The following is a 16,712-nucleotide window of genomic DNA, read 5'->3' on the forward strand; positions in this document are numbered from 1 at the left end:
GTTAACATTTTGATTGTGAATAAAAATTGTTTATGAATATTGAAAGTTGAATAAGTTGTTACAAAAAATGTGTATTTACGACCTAAACAACAACTACACTACTACTACTACTACTACTTTAAAACAAAAATGTCCCCATGAAATAAAATTTGTGTATATCCCTCTGGGGATTAATGGTAAATTGTTGGCCTCCAGATCCTAAGGTAGCGGGTTCAAAATCGGCAGAGGTAATTGAATTTTTGAAGGGCAGAAAAAGGTCCATTCGACATTCCATGTTGTATGATGTCAACATGTAAAAGTATGTATGTATGTTCAGTCCGTCAGCGATGCCACTGGTGGGATCCTCAACAGCTCTGCCATCAGCTGTCATAGATGGCCTAGGCATCACTGAAGAGGCGTACTAGGGAAATGAGGAGTGAGGTAGTTTCCCAGAGTTGCTATTACATATCAGTCTGCCAAGCCCACTGAAATGCATACACCAACCGACCCTATGAGCAACATTTTCACACCATTCATAGCAGGGACTGGCTGCATAAGGAATGGCGTTACTAACATCGCTCATACCTCAGTCACTTTCATATTGTCAAAGCCAAGGATAAGACAGAGACAGATCTATGAAAGTAACAAAATTGCTCTAGCCTATACCAGAAGACATAGTGCACTGTAAACACTAGGTCCTGCCAGCAAAGGCATAACATGTAAAAGATCTCATTAAAATTCAGCCATAAATACCCAAGAGAGATTCAGGTTAGTCTGCCATCTAGTAGGCCTAGAGTAGAATAGAACGTCAAATTTGATGAGCAGGCAGCCAGATGGCATCAAATTAAAATGTGGCTCATACCTAGCAGTTGACAAATGATAAATACAGAACACAGGCAATAAAGAGGAAACTTTTGATATTATAGATGAGGAGATATAGTCAGAAATGAAGACTTACAGAAACAATTGAATGTTAAAGAAGTAAAATAAATGCAGATTATATAGACAAATTAAGAAAGAATGCTGGAGCAAACAATGCAAATACAGTACAGTTAAAAGAAAGGAGAGACTGGAACTCTGTAATACAGGAGGAATGTTTAAAAGGGTGGAATAAAATGGAAAGGAACTATATATATCACAACCCAGCTACATTCGTATTTTTGGTAATGCACATGGAGAAAGTATGAGATAAAAACATTTGAACAGCTTAATTATGTGAATGGAAAAATAAAAATTTGGAGTAAGGAAAGGTGGTAAAAGTGCTGGGCAGTGTGAAGTGGAAAGAGATACAAATTGGAAGATGATGATCTTGTAGCATACAGAACTTCAGGAACTTGGTAAAATAAGGTAGCATGTAACTTGAAAATGGTTTCTGTCCGCTGAAAGCTAAGGACATCTTGTTCAAGTTGTATTTACAGAACTCGATGGTGGCATGAAGAAACGAAAGCCATATGCAGGTAGTATTCATGACCTGTCAGAAAGTAATGGTAAATAAGGATGAGAAATAATGATAAACACTGAGAAATTAAACAGAAGCAAATTGAATGATTAAATAGACTGTGATAGTTTGTACACATTTATGTACTTGAAAGAAAGGTTGTCAAATAGGAAATAATTAAAGATAAGTGAATGAAGACTTGGAAAATAGTGGAATATTTAGTAAAGAGGAGCGTAAAAATCATAGAATCTGCTCTTAGTAAGAGAGTTGTGAATAAGAAGAGGTACACATGTGAATAGAGGGATATTTGGCTATAAGTGGATGAGGGGAAAAAATTATGATTATAGGACAATTTTATTTTAAATGGTATCGTTAAACTTTGAAACGTTGACAATGTTTGTTGGATAATGAACAGAATAGGATATAATCATACATTTAACCTAATGCAACTGTTAAATGAGCTTTTTCTTCCACCATTTCTCTTTACCATACAAATCAGTTTTACTACTCAGTCACTGACTACATTTGGAAAAATGCATTCTGCTCTGTTACTTTTATATTTTTGACACATTCTTTATAAATTATCTATATTGCTTTTCTCTTTTTCCCATATTACATCTCTTTGCTTTTGTGTTCTCCGGTTTCCTGATTTACCTGATGCATTCTTTTCTTAATTTCTTGCCATGTACCATATATTTCTATCTCCTTTCAGATCTCTCTTTCTCACTCTTCATAGTGCTCATTTTATCCCCATCTTTTTGGTATCTTTCTCTCCTCATTAAATGTAGCCTACCTATCCTGTACACCTGTCATCACCTCTCTGTTTGCACAGGTCCTTTCTTCTAGATCTCTGCCTGAATACAACCGGTGGTGATGGATTTTTATGTTCTGCATGCATTTTATAGCATTATCTCCTTTACTAAGGTGAGTAAATCCTCTCTATTTAAATTATACAAATCCGCAGTTGAAATATTTTTTTTCAGAGCCCATGTATGTATGTTAAAGATAAGGGAGTTGTCTGATGAATTTAATCTAGAAATGTAGTGTTTACTAGTGGAAGCAAAAGTATCCTACACATTGCGATTCAAAGGTAGTGCAGAAACTGAAGTAGCACATAGAGAAGTCAAAATACAACTTTGAAATAAGAACGCAAGGTCTGGGATGAAACTCTGTATCAGGGCAAGCCTGGAAATTTCAGGAATGACATAATGGACACTTTATTTTATTTATTTTTCCAAAATGCTCTGTATAAACAATGCAGAACTGACAGTCGAAGTGATAGCATTTGTGCATACTGTGAAGTTACACACTACACAATGAACAGTTTTTAACGTAGACTTACGTTCCTTGACAACAGGTACATGGAAAGAGAAATTTTAAGACGCTTTTAGCGTTTGGGTAAAACGTGTATATCACCGAGAGTATTTGTTGTTGTTGTTGTTGTTGTTGTTGTTTGAGTCATCAGTCCATAGACTGGTTTGATGCATCCCTCCATGCCATCCTGTCCTGTGGTAACCTTTTCATTTCTATGTAACTACTGCATCCTACATCTGCTCTAATCTGCTTGTCATATTCATACCTTGGTCTGCCCCTACCGTTCTTACCGCCCACTACACTTCCTTCAAAAACCAACTGCACAAGTTCTGGCTGTCTTAAGATGTGTCCTATCATTCTATCGAGAGTATTTAACTCACGATTATAATTAATATCTCAATTGACACATAAAAGAGGAGGCTGCCTGTTGCAAAAAAATACAATTGAAAATCTGAAATATAGTTTTCATGAAATAGCGCTTCAAAATAAGGCAAAATTTGTGCAAAATATGACGTCACATGCATACTCTGTTATGTTGACTCGCACTCTCAGTTGGAGATTGATTTTCTCAAACATCACTTTAATTTGAACGTTGTGCCAAGCAACTATCCCAGCACGTTAGGCAATTCATTTATTGATCTTAGTTTTACTTGTAATATTAATCTTGAACTCCTAAATTATGTCTCTTATTTCTCATATCACAGACCCACACAACACCCACATTCCAAGTGTACCATGCTCTATTGAATAAAATTTATTATTCACTTAATATTTGTTTTTTATTTCTAATGAATAAGTCTACGACACTCTCAAAACCCTGCAGCCATTACAGTAGTGACAGCCTACTGCCAATTTTGTGAACAATGTGTCAAATGATTAACGTTACTGTGTGCACAGATGACTATCACTTCACTGATTGTCAGTTCTGAATTATTTAGGAATGTATAGATTTTTGGAAAAGTAAATAAGTATTAATTATATTGTTCCCAGACTTGCCTTGACACAGGGTTTCATCCTAGACTGGTCCTGTCCATAAGCTACTGTATTTTAACCCCTGTAGAGGCTACTTCCGTTTCTGCGCATCCTCTTGAATCACCTTTTATAGGCCATGAAGCCTCAAGGAGCATGGTGGTTTTTACGGACTGCAGGATATGATAGAAAAACTTTGATTGTTCTAAATCATTGTTTTATCATGGAAAAAAGATACTTGCAGATATTACAGTTCTTTCTACTGATATTAATAGTAGATGGAGTCAACCAGCTATCACTTGGTGGGGAAGGAGACCAGAGAAAGTCTTTATTACTATATTTAACCCTAATCATTCCATTGCTGACGTAGATGCTTGCATAGTTCTTCCTATTATTTTAGCTGTGACTAAAAGAAAAAGAGAAATTCTAATAGTCTAGAGCAGAGTATAAAATCTGAAGTCAGAAGGCAGTAGCTAATCTAAATACTTTGGCTCACAAATATTTCTTGTTCTTCAACACATTTTGCCATCAGTGTTTCCAAAAGACATTCCTATTTTTTTACTCTGGCAACGTTTTCACAATGCTTTTTGCTCTTGTCATGCATAACAAAGAATTCTTTTCTGAACGGCACAAAAAAAACCACACCCTCTTTCTTGACGACGCTACTGGACGGCATCTGTTTGCATGCTGTGCAAGACTATAGTCATATCATCATATAAGAACCACTATGTTACAAGCCAGTTATTCTCACTTTTCATGTGGGATACAGGCTACTCATCACTAACTTTATTGTTAATATTACCCATTTTATAAAAGGACAGAAGATTACTTTGTTTTGTCTCCCTGGCTGATACTTCATTGCTATCACATATGAAACAAAATAACACGATTGTCGACTTTGCAAAACACTGACAGTACTTCTAACAAAAGATTTCTAAATACTGGAAGAGGAAATGAAAACAAGATTTGAAAACCAAACTGCTGTCATCATTCATGAAGAGAAAATATCTTCTAAATATTAAAACTTGGTCACCTGTTTCAAATTCTTTGCTACCAATGGCAACCTGGAAACTGAAAATTTTGCACCGTGGTATAGATTCTAGAGAGATTTGTGAAGGTAATAATTGTATAACCTTAGTTACCGGGTTGCAAATCTTCTGAAATGAAGCTTGTAACACTTGCAGTGTTCTAACTTTACTGCATCTACCATGTAACGATAAAAGCAAAACTCTACTGGACGGTTTCTAAAGCAGAGCTACCTCTTTTGTTGAGTGTGTATTGAATGCTCCACACCAAAAAAAAAAAAAAAAAAACGAATGAAAGAATGAGCATCATCTTGAAACAAGATATTTCGTTCAGTGTTTTAAGTAGCCATTCTGTAGTGACATTGTTATAAGTTACCTAGTTTTCCTAATAATCTGATTTGAAACTATCCTGTTATTTATCTCGGTATAATTCCTCTATGGGTATGGAAACTAGTTGTATGATACTCGAGTTGTGCATCATGGCTTCAGGTATTTATGCTTCAATACAAATATGTTCACCCATCGGGGTAGGGAATGGAGCTTCAGGGAATTTTAAATGAAAAGTCATATCCTTGTGATTCAGATTCCACATAAAACAGGAGGTCCCTTGGCTATTATCACACATTCAGGAGATGGTGGGTTCAAATCCCACCATCGGCAGCCCTGAAGATGGTTTTCCTTGGTTTCTCACATTCACACCAGGTAAATGCTGGGGATGTACCTTAATTAAGGCCACGGCCACTTCCTTCCCAATCCTAGGCCTTTCACATCCTTGTGCCACCGAAAATCTTCAGTGTGTTAGTGCGATGTTAAAACTATTATCACGGCATTAAGAGTCACTTAAAACTTGCTTGCTTCTTGCTTTTGACCTGCAGATAGCAAAGAAAAGGGATCAGCTGGCTTCAGTTTGCATGGGTCTGATTCTGACTATGAATAAGGAGTTTATAAATGCAGCATTATAAATTGAATAAATGCCACAACACCTGTAGTAAATCTTGGAATAAAAACCTTTCTAAAGTTTTAATAACACAACACATAATAACATACTGAAAGTCTCACAGGAACCAGAATGCTTTTGTCGGTCATAGACCTTGCATATCAGTCAGTCGTAACAAGTTCAAGCAAAGTCAGTCAATATTCTGTTATGCGATTCTACTTTCTACAAAAGACTAACAGTAGATCTAATTTTGTTCAAAAGACTGTTGGTAAATACTTGTATGTAATCGAAGAGATGCTAGTTATGCTGATCTTTATATTCATACTCGCCGGGCTGAGTGGCTCAGGCGGTTGAGGCGCTGGCCTTCTGACCCCAACTTGGTAGGTTCGATCCTGGCTTAGTCCAGTGGTATTTGAAGGTACTCAAATACGTCAGCCTTGTGTTGGTAGATTCATTGGCACGTAAAACAACTTGCGTGGGATTAAATTCCAGCACCTCGGTGTCTCCAAAAACCGTAAAGGTAGTTAGTGTGACATAAAGCAAATAACATTACTGGTATTATTATTTTATATCCCTTTCAGACCTGAAAGAAAACTGGCGGTGTGAATTTTTGTTTGTACGTCAAAAACTGACTAAAATGCTCTTAAATAGGTATATTTTTAGTTTATTCTACAAAATAAAAATTGACATCTGAGAAAAAGCACCCACACAATTGTGCGTGCCAGGACTTAATTCACTACTTACAAAAAAGAAAAAATACCTCAGTGCATGTGAATATACATATGTACATGATCAGAAGTTCTATTTTACAGTGGGGAATAATTTAAAACAATTAAATCTTCATTAAAACACAAGTAAATATTATACTGTATTTTCTACACTGAGGACGAGTTTTGCTTTTACTGTCCTTTTGGCAGCAGCGCCTTGTCGTCGGATCTGAATGAAAACTGGAGGTGTGAACTTTCGTTTGTACGTCAAAACTTAGTAAAATACTCTCAAATACAAAATGAGAACTTTCAGCTAAGAAACAGCCGTGCAATTGTGCATGTCAGGACTTAATTCACTACTTACAAAAAATAAGAAATAAAAAAATTCAGCTCAGTACATGTGAATATACACAGTGTGGAACAATGTATTTTAAACAATTTAAATCTTATAAATTACATTTCTCACGTAGAGTACAAGTTCTGCTTTCACAGTCCTTTTGGTGGCAGCACCCAGCACTCTTGCATGCATTGCCTGTAGGGAAACCTAGCACGTACACATGTGCGTATCAACATTCAAAACCTCGTGGTATTACGTACAATGTTGTATGTTCACAATTTACAATCGCTAAACAATTTACATAATTAATTGATTATATTCTGATATTCAATAGAGCTTCTAGATTAGTATGAATGCAATAAATAAATACTTATTTTAGGCATTAGTGCTTCCCGCCATCTTGCCGATGAACTGTATTTTTAAACTCTTCTTCCTGCCCCCTGGTGGTCAAGCACTAAATAAAAACAACTGAAGTACATGCTGTGTGTCCCGCACAAGCACTGCAGTCCGGTCTAGCGCCAAGAAAACTTCAAATAAGCTCAGACATAAATAAAATATGAACCCGCACAATTGTGCGTACACGGTCTGAAAGGGATATCCATACTCAACCTCCTTGCCATTTGTAAAGGTTACATATAACTGTTTCATAATCTGTGATGACAGTCTGATGTTCTTGTTACCAAAGTGCTTCAAGCTAGCAAATGATTGGTATGAAGAGACCTTTCCTCTGTGTACACTTTACAGAATGTAATACATCATTCTCTTGTACTTTCATTATGCTGTATTTTAGCAGTAGCTCAAATCTGATAGTGATTCACTTAACTTGGTGTTCTGCGGTTGTAGTTTGCCAGACCAAGTATTAATACCTTCAGTGGATCAATTAGCTCCTCAGTTACTGTCGTGGGGCTCGGTCAATCCCATTTGAGACTTTCCAGACATGTTTTGAATTCATAGTAGAGCTGGGTCTGCTGGATAGGAGCTTTCTATTCCAGCACTAGGTCAAGTGGCTGTGTAATGCTTTTAACACCAAAGAATTGGGTTGAGTTCTAAAAGGGTAATCTGGAAGCGGGCAACATATTGTAGCCTACACCTGTTTATTATGCTAGTATAATTTGTTAATGTAACAGAAGTATTGTCATAATCTCCTGTTAAGCAGAGAATACCTATAAGTTAGATATTGGAGTAGTGTCAGAATCTGACTCTGGTGCAGTGGCAGCATGCAAATCATGCAACAAAAAGGAAAGAGATACTTGAGCTGCATTGAGCAGACAAGTGGGTGATATTGTAAAAAGGTAAAAAAGAAGGCTAAGTCATTTCTATACAGACCATCAAGGTCTCTGGAGAACAGGAGGGTAAAGACTTCCACTGTTCTTAACCTCATAATTTATCAAGTAGGATGGAATTGTATAGTCTCTGCCCAGCTTTATTTGCCCCTAGATTCTGTTACTTATTTCTGCTGTTTCCTTATCTGATGAAAAATTATCTTGATTGCTATTTTCTATAATTGTTTATTCAACTCGCTACCCAGAGTTATTTGTCTCTCACACTCTTCACAAAACACTAAAGGTGGAAGATGCTATGCCGCACATTATGTACATATTTTCTTGACACATGGAAATAATACATTTTAACAACTGAGGTGCATAGTTCTTTCTTTACATTGCAAATATTCTCAGTTCTTGTTGACCTTCTGCTTGTTAAATGCAAATTTCATTTTCGAGACTTACAAGGAAACCCTTCCATCTGCTAATCTCTAATTTGATTGACATTTGGTACAACGATTTCAGTAGGAATGCTTTATTCAGCCATATCAAAATTAGACAGTAGTGGCGGGGCAGCCGGCCGCTTCATGCGTCATGCTCTCGCTCCTTTTCTCTCAGACATACACATTACTTCCCTAGCCATGGAAATCACTGTCACTATGGGATGAATGGGACCGTGCGGTCCTGCATACATATATACATAGTATGTAAACATGACACACTACTGTAAGGAAAACAACAATTATTACCATAGAAAACTTTTTTTAATTTTGATGTCACGTTAACACATCGAAGGTTTGCTTCAATGCAAGGATAGGAAAGTGTTAGGATTGGGAAGGAAGCAGCTGTGGCCTTAAATTATGGCACATCCCAGCATTTGCCTGGTGTCTCGTTCGCCTCATGGAGTGGTAGCGATTGTCAAGGTTAGGGACATAGAGAGAGTGAGTGTGCGTGCGTGTGTAAGAAAGAGAGAGAGGGTTACACATGAACTGGCTGGCCACCCCGCTGCTACTCCTGTCTATGCGGTGCTTAAATGAGCAAACTTTGACACCCCAAAACAGTACTATCAAAGGGTAGAGAAGGGTCCACCTATTCAATACCATTAGCTTAATATAGTGTCCTATATAATTGGTACTGGTTTCGATCCTACACACATTGCGTCATCTTCAGCCACGATCCAATTGGAAAGCATATGCTCACATACACCCAATAATAAAGAAAAATTATTGGGTGTATGTGGGCAGTGAGCATATGTTTTCCAATTGGATCGTGGCTGAAGATGACCCAGGGCCGATGACCTAGATGTTAGGCCCCTTTAAACAACAAGCATCATGAAGATGACCCAATGTATGTGGGGTCAAAACTAGTACCAGTTATATAGGACACTATATTAAGCTAATGGTATTGAATGGGTGGACCCTTCTCTACCCTTTGATAGTGATCAATTTTCAATACGGACCATAATGAAATTCATAACTTATGACCCCAAAACAGGTACTAGGTAAATATACGACTGGGCATCTAATTTTGATATGGGTGAATAAAACATTCCTATTGAAGTTGTACCAGATCTCAATCAGATTGGAGATTCGTAGATGGAAGGGTTTCCTTTTTAGAGTATTTTTAGTGAAACAAGGTTGAAATGTGAAAATATCAGTTTTATTAGACAATTTAATAATAAACATAAACCACAGTCCCTTTTGTGGTCCAAATAGGTAAACATAGTTCTTTCTTTACTGCATCCCAGGTTCAGAGTGCAGCAACTCCATGTGAAATTTGTGCTGGACAAGATGGAAATGTGATGATTTTTATTCAGAATCTCTGGTTTCCCATGTTAGCTGGTAACACTACAAAATCATACATCCTCACTCCAGAGGTACAAGACAGGCTTCACTGATCTCACATTTTCTATAACTTTGTGCTAGTTGGGGCTGAATTACATGACACATTTGATTGGATTCAAGTTAAGCAGTTTTATTTCTACTCAAGTCATCCTTAATAAGAGCTGTTTACGTCTAGGAAACAACCCAGTTCTTATCTACAGGGTAATCACAAAGTCCCATTACCTCCTATTGCGTGTCCACATATTCACAGATGTTCACACTGTATTCATGTGGGATCATGGCAGAGGACAACTTTGAGGTAGTGTGATTATTCTTTATAATTTATTCCAGAGTCTCTGTATGTACATCATCATTTTCATAACAGAGTATGATTCTCCTTCATGTACGATGTGAATTTCTCCTCAATACTGATGGTGTGATGGCAGTAAATGCACGTCGAACAGCATCCTTAAGTTCATCAACTGCCTCGTAACGTGTGGCAGCAACCTTTCGTTTAATGAACCCCATAATTCATTGTCGCAAGATGACAGATCATGACTTTGGGGTAGCCACTCCAAAGGTGCAGGCAAGCGGACAGAATCATGTCCAATCCTTTTATCAGGAAATACCTCATTGAGATATTCTCTAATTGCAATAGCATAATGGACTGGTGCTCCATCCTGCTGAAACCATACACGGCCGAGCAGTCCCTTATCTTGCAGATGTGGAATAAACCAATCACGTAACATGTCAAGATACGAAATTTGATTCACTGTACCATCAAAGAAATGTGGACATTCCAAGTGGGTTGCAGACTTTGCAGCCCAGATCATGACATGTGGTGGGTTGTGTTAAAGTTCTTCATAAAAATGTGAGTTTTCTTTACTCCTAAAATAAATGTTTCTCACTTTTGCACTGTGATATATCGCACATTCATCTGAGAAAAACACTTTCCCCCTTGAAGGAAGAGTTGTAAAGACATAGAGCATTCGCCCACAAGCCTGATGACTTTTTTCGCATGTCTTTATCACTCAGTTTGTTTACAAATTAAGGTTTTAAATGCCTTTAACTTCAAATCCTTCTTCATGAATTTTTGTAATGTCAAGTATGGAACTCCTAATTCCTGTAACCACTTACAAATGGACATTTTTGGTGGACCTTCGACAGACTCCACAGTCTCCACACAAGTTTCCAGTCGTGTTGACGGTCATCCTGAGCAGGGCTTATCTTTCATGCAACCAGTTGCAAAGAGTTTTTTCTCCCACTGTAAAATTGTTGGTTTTTGGTAGTGAAGGTTTCTGAAACAATGAAATCATGCTGAATATCTCTCATTGATTTTCCTGTATGGGATCGTTCCTGAGCCCACGTGCTCATTACGATCCATTCCTCCATGATGTAAGTGGACTCATCAGCCATGATTTGGATGTATATCATCACCTTCAACAATAAGAAATAACTATTCATTAACATCTATGTAATACATAAGGGGTTAATGGCACTTTGTGATCACACTGTATAATGGTTGACTCCAAGCAAATTGATTATTTTCTGAAAAGTGAAAGTTCATTAAATCAGTAGAACAGCTTGTTCTTTAAATGTAGATAACTGTTATTGCTTACTTATTTTAAAATGACATTTTAATAGAAACCGTAATAGAAATCATAATATTCCTGTCTTCATAGGTATGGTGAAGATGGACATACTGTGGGTAATCCTGAGATCAATCTAACTCCTGCCAGATTGCAGTGGGATCTACCTCCAGCCTGTATCACTACCATTGACAACTGTTATCAGGTGAGAAATGTGAATTTTGTACTTCCTGCAAAGTTTCAGATAACATTTCTGAAGTTGATCAGAAGAAAAAATTGTTTAATATCGAACGAATAATGATCTAATATTCATGAACTTTCTCCTCTCATGTAGATTGCACACACTCTTTTGAACGACGTTGATCTGCGTATTCTTGTGCATAACGCGTATGGCAAAGGCTTCATGAAAGAGTGCAAAGTCAGCCCTGATGCCTATATTCAAATGGCACTTCAGTTAGCCTATTATCGGGTGAGTAGGTGTAGAATATTATTTTTTAATCTTTCGTGATTTGCTGGAGACTGTGTGAGTAATAATAGGGATAACTGTTTAATTTTACGTGTAGGATGCTGGCAAGTTCAGCCTCACATACGAAGCTTCTATGACTCGACTCTTCAGAGAAGGACGCACGGAAACTGTGAGACCTTGCACAGTAGAATCCTCTGCGTGGGTGAAATCCATGTCTGATAAGAAATTTTCAGTAAGTAATTTTTTTTATGGTCATTGATCTTGAGGGGGGAGATAAGTGTGTGGTAGTTGTAAATGATAGGGAGTCCTCATACCTGTAGCATAATTTGAGTACTAGAATTAGTTAGTCTTATTTAAGGTATGACCTTTCATTCTCTAGTTTTGTGTTGTTTTTGAGTTCTGCATGGCATTCAAAGTCATATTTCAGTTATATTTAATCTTCAACCAAAAATTAATCTCCATATACATCTGTGTTTTATTTTTTTAAATTTATTTATTTATTTATTTATTTATTTATTTATTTATTTATTTATTTATTTATTTATTTATTTATTTATTTATTTATTTATTTATTTTATTTATTTATTTATCATCTTGTTTTCTATGGCGTGGCTCAGGCTATAGAGCCTGCTATTATGCCCAACCATAATACACTGTTTAATTCAAGTTAAATTTTACAACATACTAAAATTTTGTAGCTTATAGACTAACGAAAAACTTATCTACTTTCTACGGTTAATATTTACATGAAGAAAATAAATTATCTTAGATATGTGCTATAGATTCTATAGATTATATGTAAGTAATGTGTTTGCAACACCTTCTTTTGAACAGCTGAATACTAGGAATGTTTCTAATTTCAGCTGGCAGAGAATTCCACAGGCGGATATAGTGGGGATGAATCACTGTTACTAGTAGTGTGATGGATAGGGAAACTTAACAGGGAGTTAGTTAAGGACCTTGTTTGGTGATTGTTTCTGGCTTATAGGTGTTTCGCTCCATAGAACACTATGTAACACTGACGCAGAGTGCACTTTTCGTCTCTCCTTTATATGTAGCCAAGATAACCTGATTGAGGTATGGTAATGTCTCGGTTTATTGAAGATAAAGCAGATGCATGCGTTTTATGTGTGCTGTAATTTGGTACCCAGTGAGCTGTTTAAACTCTTGTATATCACATCTCCGTAGTCAAAAACCGATGACTGTTCAGATTTTGATCAGTGTTGCAGGGCCTCCAGTTTTACGTGTTATGAGAATGACATACAATTTTAGTTGTGATAGTTCAGTTTCCTAACTTCAGTTATTTATGAAAAATGTGACATAACTAGGTGAATATAAATCACATATTTCTACCCCTTAGTCCTATTTCATGATACAGGTTTGGTGATGAAGCAGGATGAAATTTATAGCATGTTTTATGGCCAGTTGCTCTTCCTGATACTAACCTCAGGTGAGCTAATGAAGATGAAATGAATGAGTGTAAACGAAATCGGGTAAGGGGGCGGAAGGGATTGGCTATGGCCTATGTCCTGGCATTTGCCTGGAAGTGAAAATGGGAAGCCACAGAAAACCATTCTCAGAACAGCTGGCGGTGGAGTTCTAACCCAGCAGAACTTTGCTCCATAGCCATACTGCATTAACACTCAGTGTGAATACTGTATACCTAGATTGGCTTTCAAAGATTTCTTCAAAATATTATAATTTCATTGATAATAATTACTAGTTTAAATAAAGCTTGAACAAATTAACAGTTAATTGAACCATACTTAAATAGTAAGAACTTGCAGAAATGTCTTCAAACAGTCTGTTTCCTTCACTAGTTTTTGATGCTAGTCTCTTAATTAGAATAATAATAATGATGACATATATTTGTATGTTTTTATATTTTATATATATTATTCCCACAGGTTCAAGAGCGGATTGAATTGTTCCAAAAGGCATGTCAGGCCCATCAAATAGGTTACCAGGATGCCATGTGCGGCAAAGGGATCGACCGTCATCTGTTTTGCCTTTATGTTGTCTCCAAATATCTGGAAGTAGACTCTCCCTTCTTGAAGGAAGTGCTGAGTGAGCCATGGCGGTTATCCACTTCACAAACACCTCACGGTCAGACAACAAAAATGGATTTGAAACGTTACCCTCTCTGCATCTGTGCTGGTGGTGGGTTTGGACCTGTTGCAGATGATGGTTATGGGGTATCCTACATCATTGCTGGAGAAGACATACTTTTCTTCCATGTCACTAGCAAACAGAGCTCTCCTGAAACAGTGAGTATTAGTGGGTCTTATTACTTCAATCATACTTGTGAGGCTACTGGGACACTCTTTATACATCAGTATATGAATGTAATTTTTCAGTAGAGAAAAATAAAACAAATTGGGTCAACAACAACAAAAAATCTCATGCCCTCTGTAGAATACCTTATACTACAAAATGTTTCTAATGCTGCCAACATTGTTAGTGCATGGTACAATATATTGCCAGCTAGCCAAAAGCTTGCTCTCAATTAAAAAACACTCCCTAGTCAACATTGTAAAACTCCCTGAACTATTTAAGGAGCGGTTTCCCTTTTTATTGGTTTTTAAATCTACATCTCACCAGCCAGTTATAATAGCTTATGCATAGTTCAACATTTCTTTCTTTTTTTATAAGTTTTATGTGTGTTTGAGCTTCGATGGAAAAAGATTCCACCTTCAGTTATTTCAAATTCAACCATAAAAGTTCTGGAAAATGATATACCAGCAAAATTTTGACATGGCCATCAGCAGAATTTCACAAGATGAATTGAGCTGCTTCCAGTTCAGATAAGACCTGACTGCCTTGCTTCTGAGAAGTGGAACTTGCTGTATGGTAACATTGGAGACTTCTGTTTTCTAGGGTTGGGGGAAAAGACTTGCTCATTACCACCTAACTTCCCAAATGGTGAGGAGCACATTGTAATGCAAAAGTTATATGTTGATCCACTGTCAAGTCTCTGAGGCCCAACCCAAAACGAAAATGTGCAGTGTTCACCTGCAAACGTACTCATTGTACTTTTTTAAAGTACAGTAGAACCTCATTAATCCAGACCCCATTAGTACAGGCTTCCTTTAATCCAGACAGCCGTTTAATAATAATACATAAATTCAATTACAGTATAAAGCTGAGTTACGAGCGCAATGTTGTAAACTATGCAGGAGGAGATAATTGGAAGCGTAATCGCTGGAGAAAGCTCAGAAACTGATGAATATGACTAGGATAAAGCAAGTGATATTATTAACCCTAAGCCAAAACTTAGTAAAATTAAAGACCCTATGAACATTGTCGTATTGCAAACATTTGAGGCATCTGCGTGAGTTATATTAAAGAAATTAATGTTGAAGATGACAAAAGATCAGCAGTTTCTTCAAACCAGTAAGCATGTCAAGTGTGGTCAATGAAGGTGTGCCTTGATTGCCATGTTCCAATTCTGTACTACACTAGTTATTCTGTACTTTGTAGGACCTAATATAGTATAGCATTATATCTTGTTTACTAAATAACCTTTGTATTTCTTAAATTTAAAATACTGTACTGTACACGTTTTTACTGAACAAGTGTTTAAATATGTATCTTGGCTCATTTCATAAGTTATTTTGTCCGGTTTAATCGAGTTCTACCATACTAAGAACATATGCATTTCTCCATTTTGTTATCTTTATTTATAGTTAGGGGATATTCCTTTATTTAAATTGTCCCAGAAACAATCATTGTTCATAAGTATCTTCTGTAGTACCTTCTCCTTCCAGTAAAGTAAAAACCAGAAAAGTTAATTTGGTGACTAATGTCATTTTTCCCTGGGAGCAGCAGCTTCCTTTTGTGGATCTATGAACCACTGCTGGCATAGCAGGGGGAGAGGTGATACTCCCACATGGCGCGTCCCAGGTGGTGGATAGGGGGGTCCTAACCGGCTTGCCGGCGGACTTGAGGGAAATAAAATACCTCTCGCGGATTAAACACACAACCCCCTGTGGATGGGGGATGCAGACGAAGAATACACCCACGGTATCCCCTGCCTGTCATAACAGGCGACTAAAAGGGGCGACCAAGGGACGATAAAATTAGATCCATGATACTACTTGTAATTAGTACCACCACACGGGGAACACCATGGGTCACTTATACTTGTACGTAGTACCACTACGTTAGATACACAATAGGTTTGTGATTAGTAGCAATAGAGTGCGTAAGTGGCTTTTACAGTACCTGTGATTCGTACCCCTATATGAGCAACACCATGGTTCTGCCTTGCCTATGCTTAGTACCCACTCTGTGAGGAACACCACGGGATAGTGTGGGTCCCTGTGTTTAGTCCACTTATGTGAGGAACGCCATAGGTTTGCATTGCCTGTAAGTAGCACCGCAGTGTGCAAAACACCATAGATCTGTGTTACATGTGCGAATTTCATTACCTGTGCATAGTACCATACTGTGTGGAATACTGCTAGTCTACGCTACTTTTGATTAGGACCCCAACATGACACATAGCATGGTTCTATTTTCCTAGCGATAAGTACCATTAAATGAGGGGCTGATGACCTGGATTTTGGACTCGTTTTGGCTACAAGCATCATCAGGTCAGTATTGTGGTTTAGAAGCTGTCCCTTGGTCAGTAATACTATAGTTTAACTCTAAGTTTCTGGGAATGTGGGGTATTGCAGGTCGGATCCACTGATTGTTTTAACTTTATATCCATGCATTCATTCTTCGTCCTCACGTTTTCGAATTCTAGTCAGTGGAGGATTATGGATTTTTAAATTATCATACAATTTCATCTCATTTCGTACCATTAGGGGCCGATGACCTAGATGTTAGGCCCCTTTAAACAACAAGCATCATCATCAAGCA

At 37.3% G+C, this 16,712-nt stretch overlaps 1 protein-coding gene across 3 annotated transcripts in view; it reads left to right on the forward strand.

The window, feature by feature from the left end:
* The window catches only part of whd (carnitine O-palmitoyltransferase whd), a 255,534-nt gene that overhangs the window by 224,176 nt on the left and 14,646 nt on the right, over positions 1-16,712 (forward strand). For all 3 annotated transcript variants that reach the window (XM_068225121.1, XM_067135789.2, XM_068225122.1), the window contains 4 exons: positions 11,474-11,585; positions 11,715-11,849; positions 11,944-12,078; positions 13,754-14,113. In XM_068225121.1, the coding sequence (XP_068081222.1) occupies positions 11,474-11,585; positions 11,715-11,849; positions 11,944-12,078; positions 13,754-14,113 (742 nt within the window). The remainder of the gene's footprint in view (positions 1-11,473; positions 11,586-11,714; positions 11,850-11,943; positions 12,079-13,753; positions 14,114-16,712) is intronic.

This window comes from Anabrus simplex, chromosome 1 (assembly GCF_040414725.1).
Source record: "Anabrus simplex isolate iqAnaSimp1 chromosome 1, ASM4041472v1, whole genome shotgun sequence".
NCBI lineage: Eukaryota > Metazoa > Arthropoda > Insecta > Orthoptera > Tettigoniidae > Anabrus > Anabrus simplex.